The sequence below is a fragment of the Mytilus trossulus genome, chromosome 4, assembly GCF_036588685.1.
Source record: "Mytilus trossulus isolate FHL-02 chromosome 4, PNRI_Mtr1.1.1.hap1, whole genome shotgun sequence".
In the NCBI taxonomy this organism is placed as follows: domain Eukaryota; kingdom Metazoa; phylum Mollusca; class Bivalvia; order Mytilida; family Mytilidae; genus Mytilus; species Mytilus trossulus.
Window position 1 is genome coordinate 34927623 of NC_086376.1, and position 17850 is coordinate 34945472.

Sequence of the window (17850 nt, forward strand, 5' to 3'; positions counted from 1 at the left end):
AGCAAGGTTTGGACACAGGATTGGTATTTTACAGTACACCAGAAGTTATTGATGATTTAAGCTGATATAAGTCAATGAATTAAAGACTTGCATTTGAAAACATTGCCTTTATTAGATATACCAATATTCCTTATGTTTTCCCAAGTAGATTCCATATAAAGTACACACTTATTGAGTAGAAATTGTTTTACCAATATGGTAGTAAAACTACATCTTGTTAAACCTTAAACAATTAAAAAATATTCTTTAAAAAAAACAAAACCAAAAAAAACAAAAACATTTATAGTGTGTCACCTACATAGATTAACTGATAAGGGTCCAACCTAAATTAAGTGTTATCCCTGACACCCACCTAAACAATTTCCTAATTCTTAGAATGTTCAATAAAACATAGCCTACATGGCCTAAACATTGCTAAAGGGCATGCTATATTATTATTTTTACTTGACATCAGTTACTCACATTAAATCAAAACAAAAATCAAAATTTCCATGTACTATTTTAGTCAAATCTGATTTAAATACAATTCCTGTGCAGTGAAAGCTTTGTTGACAAGGCCTTCAACAGTAAGCAAGGTTTGGACACAGGATTGGTATTTTACAGTACACCAGAAGTTATTGATGATTTAAGCTGATATAAGTCAATGAATTAAAGACTTGCATTTGAAAACATTGCCTTTATTAGATATACCAATATTCCTTATGTTTTCCCAAGTAGATTCCATATAAAGTACACACTTATTGAGTAGAAATTGTTTTACCAATATGGTAGTAAAACTACGTCTTGTTAAACCTTAAACAATTAAAAAATATTCTTTAAAAAAAACAAAACCAAAAAAAACAAAAACATTTGTCATGTTTTGGTATTAAGTCTAATTCTTTTTGAAGCTCTCAACTCCTATCCACTACATTGCCAGCATATTGATTGTCAAAGTACATTATGAGCAAAATGGGAAAAAGATGTATAAATGTTGTTTCCATGGTAAGAACTGGTCAATGTAAAGGATCTTCTAAAACTGTTGATGTGATCATAATTTTATGGTAAAATACTTCAAACCAGCTTTTGAACGGTGAAATCTTAGTCAAAACCTTATCTTGGCATATCATATTAAAAAGTTTACATCATGATGAATGCCATGAATGCTTTTCAAGTTGGTGTGCACACAAATTTATTGAAAATCTTTTTAAACCTATAAATTTAACCTGGAACTTGACAGACAGATGGACAGACAAGCAAAGAAATTGACAGATTGACAGACACACAGACAGGAAAACATATTGCCCGCTTACCAACATATTACATAGTGGTATTTGGGGGGGCATTAAAACATGTCATTAGTTTCTGTATTTACAGAGTATACTTATGAATAATAACTAAGGAATGATTATAACTTCAATAACAACGTACATAAATATACAATCGATAACTTCATTTAAAGGAATGATTAAAAAAATAGACTCAATTAAATATGTCAAATGGACTTAAAAATGAATTTTTCAAATCAAAGTTAGTCTTTACCTTATAACTGAGCTGTGATGTATATTTTTAAAGAAAGGAAATAATTAAAGTGCAACAAAGCTATACACTAACTGTGAATAAAATGCACTGGTGCATACCTGCAGACTGAAGACATGAAGTGTGATAAAATTTCAGTTCTTAAAACAGGCTCTTAGTTTAAAACTTTGTTTTTCTGAATACATAATTCATTTGATAATTGCAAGAGTTCAAATTTCATTCAGAATTCTGTTAAAAAAATCTATTTACATGCACCAATATAAAAATAAGGAGATGTGGTATGATTGCCAATGAGACAACTATCAATATATAGACAACCTTATACATGTTATATACAAAGACATCTGGGACTTTTAAATCAATAATTAGGCATCAGTGAGGTCATTAATATTCTATGAACCTTAATACATACAGCCTACAACAGCTCAAGATAGGTTCAGAATTTCCATCATCAATGGTTCTATCTTAGATGTCTGAACCTGAAGAATTATTTTAGCATGATCATTGCCAATCTTCTTTAATTCTTGAATTTTACGCAGAAACACAGGAAAATAGATTTGAGCATACTCAAAAGAGATCTTATACTCAAGATAGCTCTTAAGTAATACAATGTATCTGTTTTGTATATCAGAGACCAATTGTAAATTCTTCAATCCCACACTTTCAGGATTAAAAACAATAATGGATTGGATTATTGCAAACACAGTAATGTCTTCTTTACATGTTTTCTTCATCTCACGGCTAAAGTTTGTGTGAGTTTCATACAGGTCAGAATAGCCTGTGATATCTTTTAAAACTTTGGCTGGAATAAGTCCCGTCAATGTTCGCCATCCTTCTTGTTCCACGTCAAAGAAGTAAACAGAGCGTAACATTAACGACTGTAAAACACAGGATTTCAGTGCAGTTATCTGATCTTCTTGACTTAACTCCTTAAAATCCTCCATTAACTTAACAAACTGTATTAACCTTCTAACCGCTTGTTCTGATGTATTGACCAGATCGTTTGAATCTGTATAACTCTCAGAGGTTAAATTTTCACAGTGATAATTTGCCATTGTTGCAGCATATCCATTTGTTAAGTGCTCACACAGTTCTGCTTCCCTTTTTGACAACACGCGACATAACTTTTTCTCAATATCCAGTGCATCTATATCTATAGCAGGTGTGACCACTGTACTTGTAATATCAATCATGCCGTCTGGTGAGGGGGTACAATGACCTGAGGTACTAGTAGCATACTGACATGATTGATCAGGTTCTTGGTCCATTGGTTCGGTTTTTATTAATGTTGTCAGCGATTCAACACTTTCTTTCCTCTTTTGGCGATTATGCATCACTTTTGCCATCCTCATTTTTCTTTCGTTATCATCTACAAAAATTAAAATATCAAATTAATGTAAAAGATAAGTTTCAAAGTTTTCACACTTTTAATACCATATTTATATATTTTTTTCTTGTTGTAGTTATGTAATCTCTGCACAGGTGCCTGCAGTGAGACTTTTACTATATAAGAGTTAAATCATAAACAACCCACACTCCCCCTCCCAATTAAATGAGTGTCCAATAATCTTCAAATAGAAAATGGAAATGGGGAATGGTGTCAAAGAGACAACAACCTGACCATAGAGTAGGCAACAGCCAAAGGCCACCAATGGGTCTTCAATCCGATGGGTTAAACATGTTTTTTCAAAACATGCATTTGTATTAATTCTTTTTTAAATGACAAAACCCACTTTATAATTATAATGACAAAATGAATGAATACTGGAATAATAAAATTCCTACAAACTTTAAAAAAGGTCAAGATCAACTTCAGACTGGTGAACATGCTTTATAATTTTCAAACATAAATAGAACTCATCACTATTTGGTGACCTGCAACACTTTACTTGAATATTTGTGACACTTGAACTATTGACTGCATACATCAATCACTTTACCCTAGGCATTATACATTTTCTCTTGTGACACCTACATTTTACAAGAAAGTCTGTGATGCCCAGTATAAGTGACAAATAAGGATTAGTTGTATATGCAAACATATAGTTTTATAATTATGATATAAATAGACGATACATTAAATAACATATATATATGTACTGCTCATAGTGAAGCAGTAGTTTCAGAAAAGTTGTAGGTGAAATAGGCATACTCTTAAGAAATTATGCAAAACCTGCGTTTGTCTTTTCAAAATATAAATAATCTGTTGACAGAGAATTTTGTGACACCTGTATATAATTCTGTTTTAATTATAATTAGTGGTTCATCTTAAACAGAATAATGGGAGTTGTTCATTGTTCAGGGCCGTTCAAAGACCTATAATTGCTAAGATCTACAGCATTTGGTCTCCAGTGGATAATAAGTTGGCAATCATATCACTTCTTCTAATTTTTCATTTATCACAAACTATAACATTAAAACTATGCAAGAGTCAAATGACAATTACTAACGTGGAGTGGTCAAATTATCTCCGCAGATATGACATGTACAAATACAACTCTTTACCAAATATCATTGACTTAACATAAGCAGATAAGTGTATTCCTTTAAATGACTTAATCAGCAAATTAATTCGTTATTGACATCTCAAATGCTGGAAAAGGGAACAGTATTTACTTAAAGAGAGACAAAAGATCCCAAAGGGACATTCAAACTCGTAAGTAGAAACTAAACTGACAACCCCATGGTAAATAAAGAGAAAAAGACTAAAACACAACACAGAAAACAAGAGACTTAGAAACATAAACCCCGTCAAAAACTAAGTCTCCAATTCACAACTTTTTTGGTTGGGATCCCACTAACATGTTTAACCTGCAACATTTTGTATAATGTATGTGCCTATCCCAAGTCAAGAACCTGTAATTCAGTGGTTGTCATTTGTTTATGTGATACATATTTGTTTTTTGTTCATTTTTTGTGCATAAACATGATAAATAAGGCCTTTAGTTTTCTCATTTGAACTGTCTTACATTGTCATTTCATGGCCTTTTATAGCTGACTACACGGTATGGGCTTTGCTCAATGTTGAAGGCCATACAGTGACCTATAGTTGTTAACTTCTATGTCATTTTGGTCTCTTGAGGAGAGTTGTCCCATTGACAGTCATACCACATCTTCTTTTTTATAATTGTCATGGCAATATTAAATGAAATAGTAAATACAATGCCAAACTTAAGATTGACAATATATCAAAGTATGGCTTCTGTCCAGTAGTTTCATTGAAATGTCCTATAATATCTGTTATGAAAGTGTGATGATCATCACTTAAGTGGACAGACAACAAAAACACATGCTGCACTATGTAAATTGTTCAGTGCAATGAAGGCACCACATAAATACAGTCTAAACAGGGTTTGGGGCTAATTTCCTAATGCATAAAGAGTAAGACTTTGGGCAGCTTGCTTGCTTTGTTTGCATATACTGTACAATTGTAAATGGGATAACATTCAATTAAATGTATATCAATGTATAACATATACAGGTTTAACTATGCCTTTCGAGATTGTTTGCAGACGTCAATCTAAAGAACAATTCTTGAGAGCTAACATTTATACAAACAACCAAGCAACTAAAGACTTACTCTACAAGCAATAGGAAATCAGCTATAAAAATGTAAGTTTGTGTCTTTATAGAGGGGGGATAGGAGGGGTTTTGATCCTGAAATCCCAGGATTAAAAACACAATTTCCTGAGGTCCTGAATTTCAATAAATTGAATCCCCGCGTCTAGAAATCCGAAAAAAAAGAATTCCTGGTTCCGGAAAGGGTCAATCCCGAAATCCAGAGCTTAAAAACACACAATCCCGGAGTCCCAATAAATGTCCTATCCCCCCTCTTAATATATACATTTTTGCGCCTGTCCCAAGTCAGGAGCCTCTGGCCTTTGTTAGTATTGTATTTTAGTTTCTTGTGTACAATTTGGAGTTCAGTATGGCGTTTATTATCACTGAACTAGTATATATATTCGTTTAAGGGCCAGCTGAAGGAAGCCTCAGGGTGAGGGAATTTCTCGCTACATTGCAGACCTGGTGGTGACCTTCTGCTGTTGTCTTTTCTATGGTCAGGTTGTTTTCTCTTTGACACATTCTCCATTTCCATTCTCAATTTTATTTTTATGTACATGATGTACACATGTTTTTTCTTCAGTTTTTTACTTCTATGTCTGATCCATTTAATTCAGACACAAAAGCATTAATTGCATTTACATTTTTTGATTAACTTTATGTTGAAAGTCTGTAATATAAACTACAAGTATCATATAAACAACATCAACAACTATAATTTACACATATATGGTTTCATATAGATCAAGGCCATCACCTTTAATCATAGTTATATTAACCTGAATCAATAAATGTGAACACTCAACACGATTCAATAATTCACACTTTAGATGGAACATTTAACTTAAATATAGTAACAAGTTGACATCTTTAAGCAATGACAATTACTAGTCTTGTCGACCACTTTTCTTCACATACAAAGGCTATAATGGACTGATAGTCTGATAACATGTTTTTTTATATGCCTTTTTATCTGCTGTATAGAAATTATATTAATCTATATCTTAGAATATTAACTTTTTTCATGTTTTTGTTTTAGACCTTTTTTTTATCTGCTGTATAAAAATAATATTAGATCTATATTTATAGATTATCGTTGATTATCTCAACGAGATTGTTTTTCTCGCTTGAGCTGGTACAGCGAAAGTGAGATGAGCAATCGAGTTGAGATGACCAATGATAATCTGTTTATCGCTAGTTTACCTTTGACGACGTTGTCAATTTCAATGTCAATTTCGTTAGTAACGCCACGTGGCCTCCTTAATTTCTAGCTATAATTGTTCCATCTCAAGCGAGAAGCATGATATGAAAATTATCACAAAAAAAGATCAAAGGAAAAATGCACAAAATAGCGATAAATTAGAATATTAACTTTTTTGTACATAACTGTAACCATCACAGTTTCAAAATACTTCACAGTTACATTAATAAATATTTTATGTGGAATTTGTATATGCAGTTTTGTGAATGAAATAGAAAAAAAAAATTTTCTTCAGAAAACTTCATACATTTCCTTTGGCAGAGTTAACTCCCTTTTGCTTCCAGTTAACACTTCTTTGCATTTCTAAAGTTAGAAAACGGACACAATGTAAAGGGATATAACTCAAAAACAGTACAAGTGACCCCACCAAAATTCATACTTGATCTGTGTTTTGTGGTAATAAGCATGGTGTATAAGTTTCATAACATTTGGTTGAGGCAAACTAAAGTTACAGAAGTGAAACCAATTTTGGGACGTACAGACAAAGGTATAACTTAATGCCCCCTCCACTACAGAGTCATTTGGGCATATATTTGATAGTCCCAACTCAATTCATTTACAACTCAATTCACTGGTCAGTTGTTGAAGACTGCATATGTTGACCTTTTAAGGTCTATTGAGTTGTTGGACTTATCTCATTAGGTTATTGATGAAGTTCAAGATGTTGCAACCATTTTGTTTGTTCCTAAGCAATTACATCCCTTATAATGTTTTAAAGCTGCTACAACTACAGCATGACACTTACATCAATGTAGGTCACAGGTCAATGTATTAATATATATATGCATGTCATATTGCGGAGGTCACTGGCTTTTAAATCAGATCATCAAGATTTATATTAGAAACATTAATTTGCATATATATCCAATTCATACTACCCATTAAAATGAATGCTATTATGTTATAAATAATTGATAAACTGAACAGTCGTTGCTAGATTATTTAGTACAAGTTAGTGCCTCCATGATTCCCTAGCTTACATCCTACATATGAAGATACTTTATTGTAAATTTGTATTTTATGTTCAGGTCTGGGTTATAAAATATTTGATATTGGAAATTTATACTGTTTATAAATGTTTGATGCATCAGAGAAATATGTACTTTAATTTATTATATAATTCTACAGGTACTCCTACACACTATGATGACTGTACCAAGCTATACTATAACTAAGCAATTGATTTCAAATTCAAAGGAAGACCTTATCCAAAATCAAAACCCATACATATAAAAGATTTTAGAATATAAATAGAAAAGGAAACAGGGATAAAACATCAATTTATTGAAATGTGGAATGTCCCAGCATTGACTGCAGACATGTGTATATCTAACAAATCTTTATCCTTCTTTTCAATATTGAAAGAAGCCAATCTAGCATCTACAAACAAGGAAAGGAACAGTCTTCAGACTTCCCCCTCATATCTCATAATTTTGATACCAAGTTAAAATTACCAGGCAAAATTCTTACATGAAATTTGAAATTCAACAATTACATAATGGTCCAATCAATATTTATAATCTAAATACATAATATAATATGTTATTAATGACTTATAAACTGAACAGTTATTGCCAGATTATAAAGTACATGTGTGTGGTCACAACCTCTATATTTGAAACAATCTCATCATAAAATTGTATATTTTATGATCCAAGTCTAATGTAAAATATTTGATATTTGAAGTTTATGCAATTTTAAAATTAACTTTGGTGCATCAAAGAAACATGTACTTTTATTCATGATATATATGATTCTATAGATAACTTCCTTGTAAAAATACATTTTTGACCCTGGACCTCAATGTTAACATGGTTAACATGGGTTAAAACACAAAATCCTAAATCTAAGCATAACATGGAATCCTGAACAATTAACACCAAATTTAATTGGTCAAGAAATAAGCATGATAAGTAATTTATATAAAGTATCAAAGTATTATTTTTATGAATTCTTTTTTAAAAATGGTTAGGTCAAAAGGCCCCAAAATCAAACTGAAACTATGCTCTTTCTGCATGAAACCTTATGGTTATTATCTAAAAACCAGAAAGTACTTATTTTTTGTTCACTTACTCCTAAGTGGTTAGGGTCCCCCAAAACTAATTCCAACCTTCCATTTGAGGTTACAGAACCTTGTGATACTATTACATAGAAATCTATACGCTTAAACTCAAGTTATTGTCCTGAAACAAGAAAAGTGCTTGTTTTTTGCCCCTTTCGGGTGCAGAATTCATAAAAAGTTAGGACAATTTTTAACCACCAAAATAAATCCTTACATTTCTTTTGTTGCACGGAAGCTTGTGGTACAATTTCATATAAATTATTACACTAATTGTACTGAAGTAATTGTTTTGAAATCAAAAGTCTTCTGACGATGACTACAACAACATCATAACATATTAGCACTCCAAAATTTTGTGGTCTAATAATAACAGTAAGAACAGAAATGGGGAATGTGTCAAACATTGTCAAAGAGACAACAACCCGACGAAAGAGCAGAAAAAACAGCTGAAGACCAACAAAGGGTCTTCAAAACAGCGAGAAAATCGGGCACCCGGATAAAACAAAGATAATTTACAGTGAATACAGGATCTAAACATCTGCAGCCGTCCAGGTATATCTTTGTTTAAAATATCTATAAATTGGTGTTTTCATTGGGTTTTTATAAAGTTTTGATAAATAATGGCTAGTGATAACAATAAAGATCTATATAAAGGTGTAATTACAGTCTCAGACACAATAAGTCACATCTAAAATCAATTAACAACTCTATCTTCAAATCATAAATAAATAGTTAATATTCTTATCAAGCAAAAAATTATTGATTTGGATAATTTGTTTGAATATCCTATCTTTTGTACATTTTATTACCATGATTACTGAGAATTGAATTGTAAAAACTACAACAGATATTGAACAGTTGGGGCAAATTTGGACACAATATTCAAGCTTGATACGGTCTGAATTCGGAGTGTGATCAAAATTTTCACATTAAAAAGGTATCTGACACAAAACAAATGGTCAAAGATCTTGCAAATCAATTGCGCAATATTGGACAACTGAAGATTTCTTCTTAAAACTTTTTATAAATTCGAAAATTTAAAAAAAATTTGAAAAAAAAAATTAATCCCTTAAAACAATTGTAAACAAAAAATCCCCCCATCCTAACTTTTAGCAATTAACCCCCTTTGTTGTATGGAACCTTGTGGTACAATGTCAGAGAGATCCATACACTTACACAGAAGTTATTGTCTAGAAACTAGAAAAAAGCTTGCTTTTGGCAATTTTTTGGTCCTTAATTCCTAAACTGTTTGGGCCAGAACCCTTAAAATAAATCCCAACCTTCTACTTGTGATACTAAAAATTGTGATACAATTTTAGTCATATTGTAAACTGATACTCAATTTCTTGTACTGAAACTACATAAATGCTTGTTTTGGGCCCTCTTTGGACCCCTAATTCTTAATCGCTTGGTACCATCATCCTCAAAATCAATCCTAACCTTTCTTTTATGGTATTGAACCTTCTTAAAAAATTTCATAGAGATCCATTTACATAAACTTAAGTAATTGTCTGGAAACCAATGTGGCTTCAGATGACAACGCAGAAGACGACGAGGAGGTCATATAAAAAGTAGAGAAATTATACAAGACAAAATGACCTTCAAAAAAACATAAACCTTATCAAAGACTTCAAAAAAGATGAACACTCTAGATATATACCGGTATACTAACAACCCTATCTACATAATTTATAACATTTGTCACTATTTTTATAACATGCTCTTTTGTATGTGTTTATAAGGTACTTTGATCAGAGTAACAAAACTATGCCTAGAAGACTATTCCCTGAATGCAGATAACAAGAGAAACATTACATGTTGCTGACATTATATTTAACAGTGGTCATCTTAACTGAACACACACATGTTTGTCATTTTAAGTATTGCCAAAATAAATTATTTTACCCACTCATGCAGTTGCACTCACTTGCACTCCTAATTGACTAGGATTGACAGATTTTTTTATCAAAGGTGTGTGGTTTTCTCTGCACACTCAGGCTTTCTCTACCAATAAAAACTGGCTGCCATGAAATACACCAAATGTGGTGCTTACAAGTGGCGTTAAAAACCCCACAGAAAATCAAAATCAAATAGATGATTTGATGTCCCTACCTATCCAGCTTAAAAGCAGCCTCCCTAAAAAATACTTATGACATGAACAAGTTCAAATTCTTTTTATAGACTTTTTCCAGCTCTTGCGTCTCTTTCCTGTCTAAAATATGTGACTTGTTGTTGGCCAACAAAAAAATTGGGGAATAAATCAGACATTGTTTTGAATAAACACAGCAGACACTTCTTATTTTTTATGCATCTACTAAACATCTCCTAGACAAATATCATCAATGTTTCATTTACAAAATTTATATCATGTATATCATTAGCACTCACATGACTCAGTTGAGTAATGAATGTAAAATGGGTGTTATGCTAATGGTGTGAGTAATAAGAACTGGACGGTAGTAAATGTCAATGTCAAATAAATAAACTTAATTTTTTTTAGGGGACAGGTGAAAACTTTAAATAAATAGAATAAAGAAATTCCTCATGTTACATCTAAAACAAACAAAAAATAGAAATCTGCAAACAACTTCAGAGTAAAATCAAGACAAGAGGCTGTCGAGTGACAGAAAACTGCATTGTCCTGTATAGGTCATGAAGAGTTGAGCAAGTACATGAAGAATGGACACAACATTTAAGCTTAAAACAACTCTGACTTTGAATTGTGATTGAATATTTTTAATATTTCAAATTATTAATGAAAACTATATTTGCAGATCTGAACCCTAAACAGGATCATGTAAAAAATAAACATAACACACACAACAAAAATAAAATACCATATAACAACTGTCACATCTACCTTTTTAACACACAATGTCACATGACTTGAAAAAATTAGTTAGAAAAAAAAATTGGTGTTATTACTCCTTGTTCACGGAATATATTTGAGTTATTTCCCTTTGAACAGTAATATGGTTTAACATAATACTCTTACATTAGATATGATTTCACTAAAATAAGTTCTCTAAAATTATATATGATGTAACACAATGCTTACATTTATCTATTTTTAAATCATAATCAAATCATAAACAATTATGATTAATATATATTTTTTTGCAACTGTTACAATGTCTACAGCTACCATAAAAAGGTATATTTGTCACACAAACTGTAACTTCAATTGCAGTTGAAATAAAAACATACTTACCAAGAATCATTTCTTTTCTCATTCCAATGTCAAAACATTTCTTCAATCGACAATGTGGACAGAATCGTCTTGTTCTTATATCAATAAAACAGTTCCCTTGAAACAAACATTTGGTGGTCTGAAAGGTTCAAATAAGTATTAACTACCGTAATTTTCTTGGTATCTCTATTTCTGGCTTCATTATTTCCTTTGGATAACATTTTTTGTAGATTTCATGGGAAAAGGCTAAGGTAAAGTTTGGTAAACCATAAATCTAAAAGTTAATAAACTTGTAAAGTTTCTGTATGCTTGTATGAAAACTTCAGAAAAACTGTTAGCTAGAATATATATATATATTAATTTTAAGATAAAACATGACAAAGATGCTCTATCACAGACAATTTATTATGTGCTTATATATAAAGTTGTTTCATTTATAAGTAATATAATCTGAATTATCTTCCCTTATAATGCATAGTTGAAAAATTGAGTCAAACAAAAAATATTCTGTATAAATTTTTAAAATGTACCTGAAAATATGATGAAACACATAATTTTCATCATTTAAATGAATGTCTTACAAATGAATGACATTCAACATGTTCATCTCTCAAACATTTGCAAACTTCAGAACAGATTTTAATCCATTGTTTTCTGCTATTTTGCATCCAAAATGTGGAATGACAGCTTATCTACCCTGAGGACATCTCCTGTAAGAAGTTGTCTGACAGTTTTGATGTAAATGGGACATATTTTATATGTTTCTAACAGGTTTATATTAGACCTGGACCATAAATACAACACATATTTCACATTTTTTGGTGATAAACAATTTTTCATTAGATTCAGAGTTCACAGAACTTGATATAAGCCTTAGAAACACAAATAGGATTCAAAAGATGAAACCAGCCATCACTCTCATTTGGAATAAGAAATTGAAACTGCTTAAAAATATGTATTTTAGTCATATATAACACTCAGGGGCGTTACTTAAACAAGTTATTTTTTTTAATTACTTATATAAGTAATTTTTTATTTTAAAAATAATTAAATTACTTAAGAGTTATTTTAATTTTCAATAGAAACATAGACTAAATGTATTTTTCATGATTTTAAACAACACTTTATATCATAAAATAAAGAATCTATCAGATTTGAGAGGAGTAAAGAGATCAAGGGTACTTAGAAAATAATGACAAAAATATTACTTGAATAAGTTATTTTAGACATTTTAGAAAAAAATAGCAATTACACTTATCTAAGGCACATATGTAATTGATTTAGGTTACAAATTATAAATAACTTCAGGTCTTAATTACAAGTATATATCTATTTTTATACTGCAATCCGCTATTTTACTATACAGATAAAGCTATACGTATAAACGTTAGCTTTATACGTCAATGACCCCAACTAACCTATAAGCCCCGCCTCCTTATTGTATTTCATCAACAACGTCACGTCACGACCATGACAACGTAAAGTAACAATGGTCAAACTTTTATGAATTTATACTTTTATGTCTTCAAATTGGTTTTTTATATACCATGATTATCAAATGTTATTAATTAAGTTCATTTTCCCTTTCTTATTCCTCAATATGTCAATGTCTTATCGCCTGGACTACTACGCTCATAGGGAAATACCCCAAAATGGTACCCCAAAAGGGAAATTCCAAACACTTTTTTTTAACAATTTTTGTTATATAATTTTTTCATTTTTTTCGGCACGAAACGGGAAAATGCTCGGTAGAACCTCGCATTTTCCCGTTTCTAAGCCTCATACAAATAAATTTCATATTTCAAGACACTATACGTATATTGTCTAAATATCAGTCTACCCTCAAGATTTTAGAGGAAAATGATAATTTAATAGTCCCAAGAGACCAATCTTTGACCCAGAAGAAAATCTGTATTCTTGGACACCTATAAAAATAATATTCAGAAAAATAACTTATATAAGTTATATTTAAATAAGCCTCGTTTTCAACAGTACTTGTTAAGGTAATTTTAATTGTTACTTGTTTAAGTAATGCCCCTGACTGTATAACATGTATAACATTCCAAATTGATCATACTTACAGCATTTCTATAAAAAGAAAAGGGATTATCCTCTACTTAAATGCAGACTCACAAATTACACCATTAAACCATCAAGAATAAATGCTCCTGCTACATAAATATGGGCTGTTTTTAACAATACAATGCATCATTAAGTCATGCTAAATTACTGAAATCAATTTGAGCATTTTAGTTAAATTTTGGACAGTTTCCATCTAAAATGAAAGTTGCCCCATTCCTGTTCATTCAAAATATTGAAATGTAAATTATATTTGAGGATAATACATAACATATATAAAGGTTGAGGATGAACACGGATGCAGCCACTTTTATTTTTGACAAAAACCATCTGAAAAGTGACGATTTTTGGCATATTTGATAGATTTTTCATACATGCATGCACTTACTGTAAGCTTGAATCAGAGCATTTTTAATGACTAAAACCGTTAGAATCTTTCACATAAACTAATTGAATCAATTGAAATAGCTATAGACACTCAAGTGTTTAAAAAATGTCCAAATTTTTCTTAAAATGAACCTGAAATTTGAGGCCAAAATCGGCCCTTACCGGACCTACTCCTTTGTTATTGATCTGAGTTTTGAAGTAATAAGTAATGTGAGAATACTGCATAAAAAATTGGCTCTGGGGTGATAGCAAGAAGATTCATTACAGACTTTATAAAGTAATTGTAACAGAGGTTTATAAATTGAAAATATGTTTGTGGGGAATCTTTGATAGTTATCATTGAATATACTGAAAATAATGATATTCTATGCCATTTTATTTTTGATAGACTTTGAACAAAACCTTTTCAGTTTCTTAACAAATATTAACAAATGTATCACTATTATATAGACACTGATGTCACCAATTTTAAATTATTTAATACTATCACTATCTTATCCAAGTGAAGATACTATAAAGCAGATGAATGAACTTTTGTATAAGTTAATTTGGAACTCACCAGGCTATAGAGTGAAAAAAGATGCATGTGCACATCTACTACAAAAAGATAATTGCAATGGAGTTCTTAAAATTTATAGATTAATTTAAATACATTTATAAAAGCATGAAATAAACTTGGATCAAGAGGATTTTTTAAGATGATATTATATGTAACTTAACATCACGGTTAAAAATACCATTGATAATTTTATCAGCTATGATAGTGATGACGAAGAACAGGTTCGATTTTCTGAAGATAAAACAGTAAACAATTTCGGAAGGAAATTATTACGTCTTTGCCAATCTACTGGACTCCGAGTATGTAATGGTCGATCATTTAGTGACAAAATAGGAAAATTAACATTTTATAACCATTTGGAATCTAGTGTTATTGATTATGCATTGATACATAAAAACTATTTAAATCTTGTAAATGAATTTGTTGTTATGGACCTAATATGTGGTCTGATCATGCACCGGTTCGTTTGACGCTTGAAATAGCTGATTCTGGTATAAAAACATTCAATTCAAGTGATGATAATATTTTTCACAGCACATACAGATGGGATCCGGACAAAATTACGGAAATGCAAACTAGTTTGATTAGTCATATGGACACAATGAGCAGTGATGTTGAGCAAATGGTGTGTACAGAACAAAGTATTGAGAATACTGTTATAAAACTTACTGAAACATTGAATACTGTCTTCAAACCATTTTGTGAAAAACGTTATTGTATTAAAAGGAACAATACGAACAGTAAAAGCAATAAAAACTCACTACCAGATAAACCATGGTTCGACGATAGATGCAAAGAACTGTATTATATATATCAACGTAATATTAGGCGTTTCAATAGGAACAGAAATAATTTGAATCGCCAAATTCTGATCGAGTCAAAGAAGAACTACAAATCGTATGAAAATCGCGTTAAACCAAATTACTTGAGATATGAAGGAAACCACATTGACTATTGGCGAAAACATAATCCGAAACAGTTTTTTGATGTATTTAAAATAGGAAAAAAGAACTCTAATTGTAATTTAAAGTCGTCAGATTTTTATAATCATTTCAAAAACCTAACTACTGAAACCAGTCCTCATATAACTGATGATGTTGAAGCAGATAACCAAGAATGTGTGTATAATGAACTTGATGCGTCTATTACTCAAGAAGAAGTATGTAAAGTTTTGTTGAAGTTAAAATGTAACAAATCGCCTGGTACTGACAATTTGTTAAATGAGTATTTTATACATTTTAAAGACATTCTCGTACCTTTAATTGTGCAATTGTTAAATGTGATTTTTGAAACTGGATATATGCCGAAACAGTGGTGTAAAGGAATACTTATTCCTGTGCATAAAAAAAATAATGTAAATGTTACTGATAATTATAGAGTTTTAACACTAAGCAGTTGTTTCTGCAAACTTTTAACTACTATTATTAATGAAAGGCTTACATTGTGGGCTAATGAAAATGACATTTTAACTGATGCTCAGTTTGGGTTTCGACCCGGTCATGGCACAACTGATGCTATTTTTGCCTTACAATCAATTATTACTAAATATTTGGGACTGAAGAAAAAACTTTATTGCTGTTTTATAGATTATAAAAGTGCTTTTGATAACTTGAATAGAATTTTTTTATATTATAAGCTTGCCAAATGTGGTATTAGTGGTAAGCTTTTTTCAATTATTAAATCTTTATATGACAATTCTATGAGCTGTGTAAAATTTAAAGGTGAATTTTCTGACATGTTTTCAGTAGAAAAAGGAGTATTGCAAGGGGAACCCTTATCACCTATACTATTCTCAATATTTTTAAATAATTTTGAGAATGAGTTTATCAATAGCTTATGTTTACCAGTAGACATAAAAGAACTTTCATTGTTTTTATTGATGTATGCAGATGACACAGTTATATTTTCTGAAACTATTGATGGGTTGCAAAATATGTTGAATTCATTACATAATTATTGTAAAAAGTGGAAACTTATTGTAAACACAAGCAAAATTAAGGTGGTTGTTTTCAGAAACGGGGGTAAATTAAGAAGCGATGAAAAATGGTTTTATAATGGTGAAATTATTGAAGTTGCTGATCATTATTTGTATCTGGGTGTTATGTTATATTACAATGCAAAGTTTAGTCAAACTCAGTTAAATATTGCTGCCAAAGGCAGAAAATGTTTATCAATGTTGTATGGTAAAATAAAACATATGTGTTTAAATTGTACAAACAAAATTGTATTTATTTGATGTCTATGTATCACCTGTTTTATTATATGGAAGTGAAATATGGGGTTTTCATAATGCATCTGATATAGAAAAACTTCATATAGAATTTTGTAAAAGCATTTTGACTGTTAAAAAATCCACTGCTACCGCAATGGTTTATTCTGAGTTGGGAAGATTTCCTTTATTGATATCTCGGAAAGTGAAAATATTAAAATATTGGGTTCGTCTATTACGGACAAGAAATTGTATTTTTAGTGCTATATATAATGATATGTATGACGAGTGTGAATCAGGCAATAAGTCATCATGGGTTAATAATGTTAAATGTATGTTACTTAGCCTAGGTTTTGGACATGTGTGGTATGCACAGAATGTTGTATGCGAAGAAGCATTCATTATTTTATTCAAACAAAGGCTTATTGACCATTTTATTCAAGAAAGAAATATGTTTTTCGATTCATCATCAAAATGTACTATCTATAAACACCTTGTGGATAATGTTCAATTGCAGTTTTACTTGACAAAAAATTTAAGTCCACAATGTATTAGATTTTTAACTAAGTATAGAATGTGTTCACACAAATTAAATATTGAATATGGTCATTGATGGTAGATTCATTAAAAAAGCAAGAAATGAAAGATTATGTATCTTATGTAACCAGGGTGACATCGAGGATGAGTTTCATTTTATTTTAAAATGTCCAAAATATGAAATTATTAGAAAAATGTATATAAAAAGGTATTATTATACAAATGCATCTGTTTTTAAATTAGTTCAATTATTGTCAACAAAGAATGTATCGGAGTTATCTAATTTAGGAAAATATCTGAAATACGCCACAGATATAAAATTTTCATGACATTCTTCTGAACGAATTATACTATGTAGTCTTGCCTCCGATTGTATTTAAAATGTTCTGTTATGATATACATGTACATATTTATGATATACCTAGAAAGCTGTATTGCTTTTGGTTTGAAATAAACTATAATAAGGTTAAATATATTTTTGTCATAAAGT

General features: G+C 30.5%; 1 protein-coding gene across 4 annotated transcripts in view; it reads right to left on the reverse strand.

Annotated features, from left to right (window-relative positions):
• Positions 1-290: 290 nt before the first annotated feature.
• LOC134715188 (nuclear hormone receptor HR96-like) overlaps positions 291-17850 on the reverse strand; it is a 45624-nt gene continuing 28064 nt past the window's right edge. For all 4 annotated transcript variants that reach the window (XM_063577205.1, XM_063577208.1, XM_063577206.1 and 1 more), the window contains exons 3-4: positions 11611-11728; positions 291-2884 (exon numbers count right to left, since the gene is read on the reverse strand). In XM_063577205.1, the coding sequence (XP_063433275.1) occupies positions 1941-2884; positions 11611-11728 (1062 nt within the window). In that variant the 3' untranslated portion in view covers positions 291-1940. The remainder of the gene's footprint in view (positions 2885-11610; positions 11729-17850) is intronic.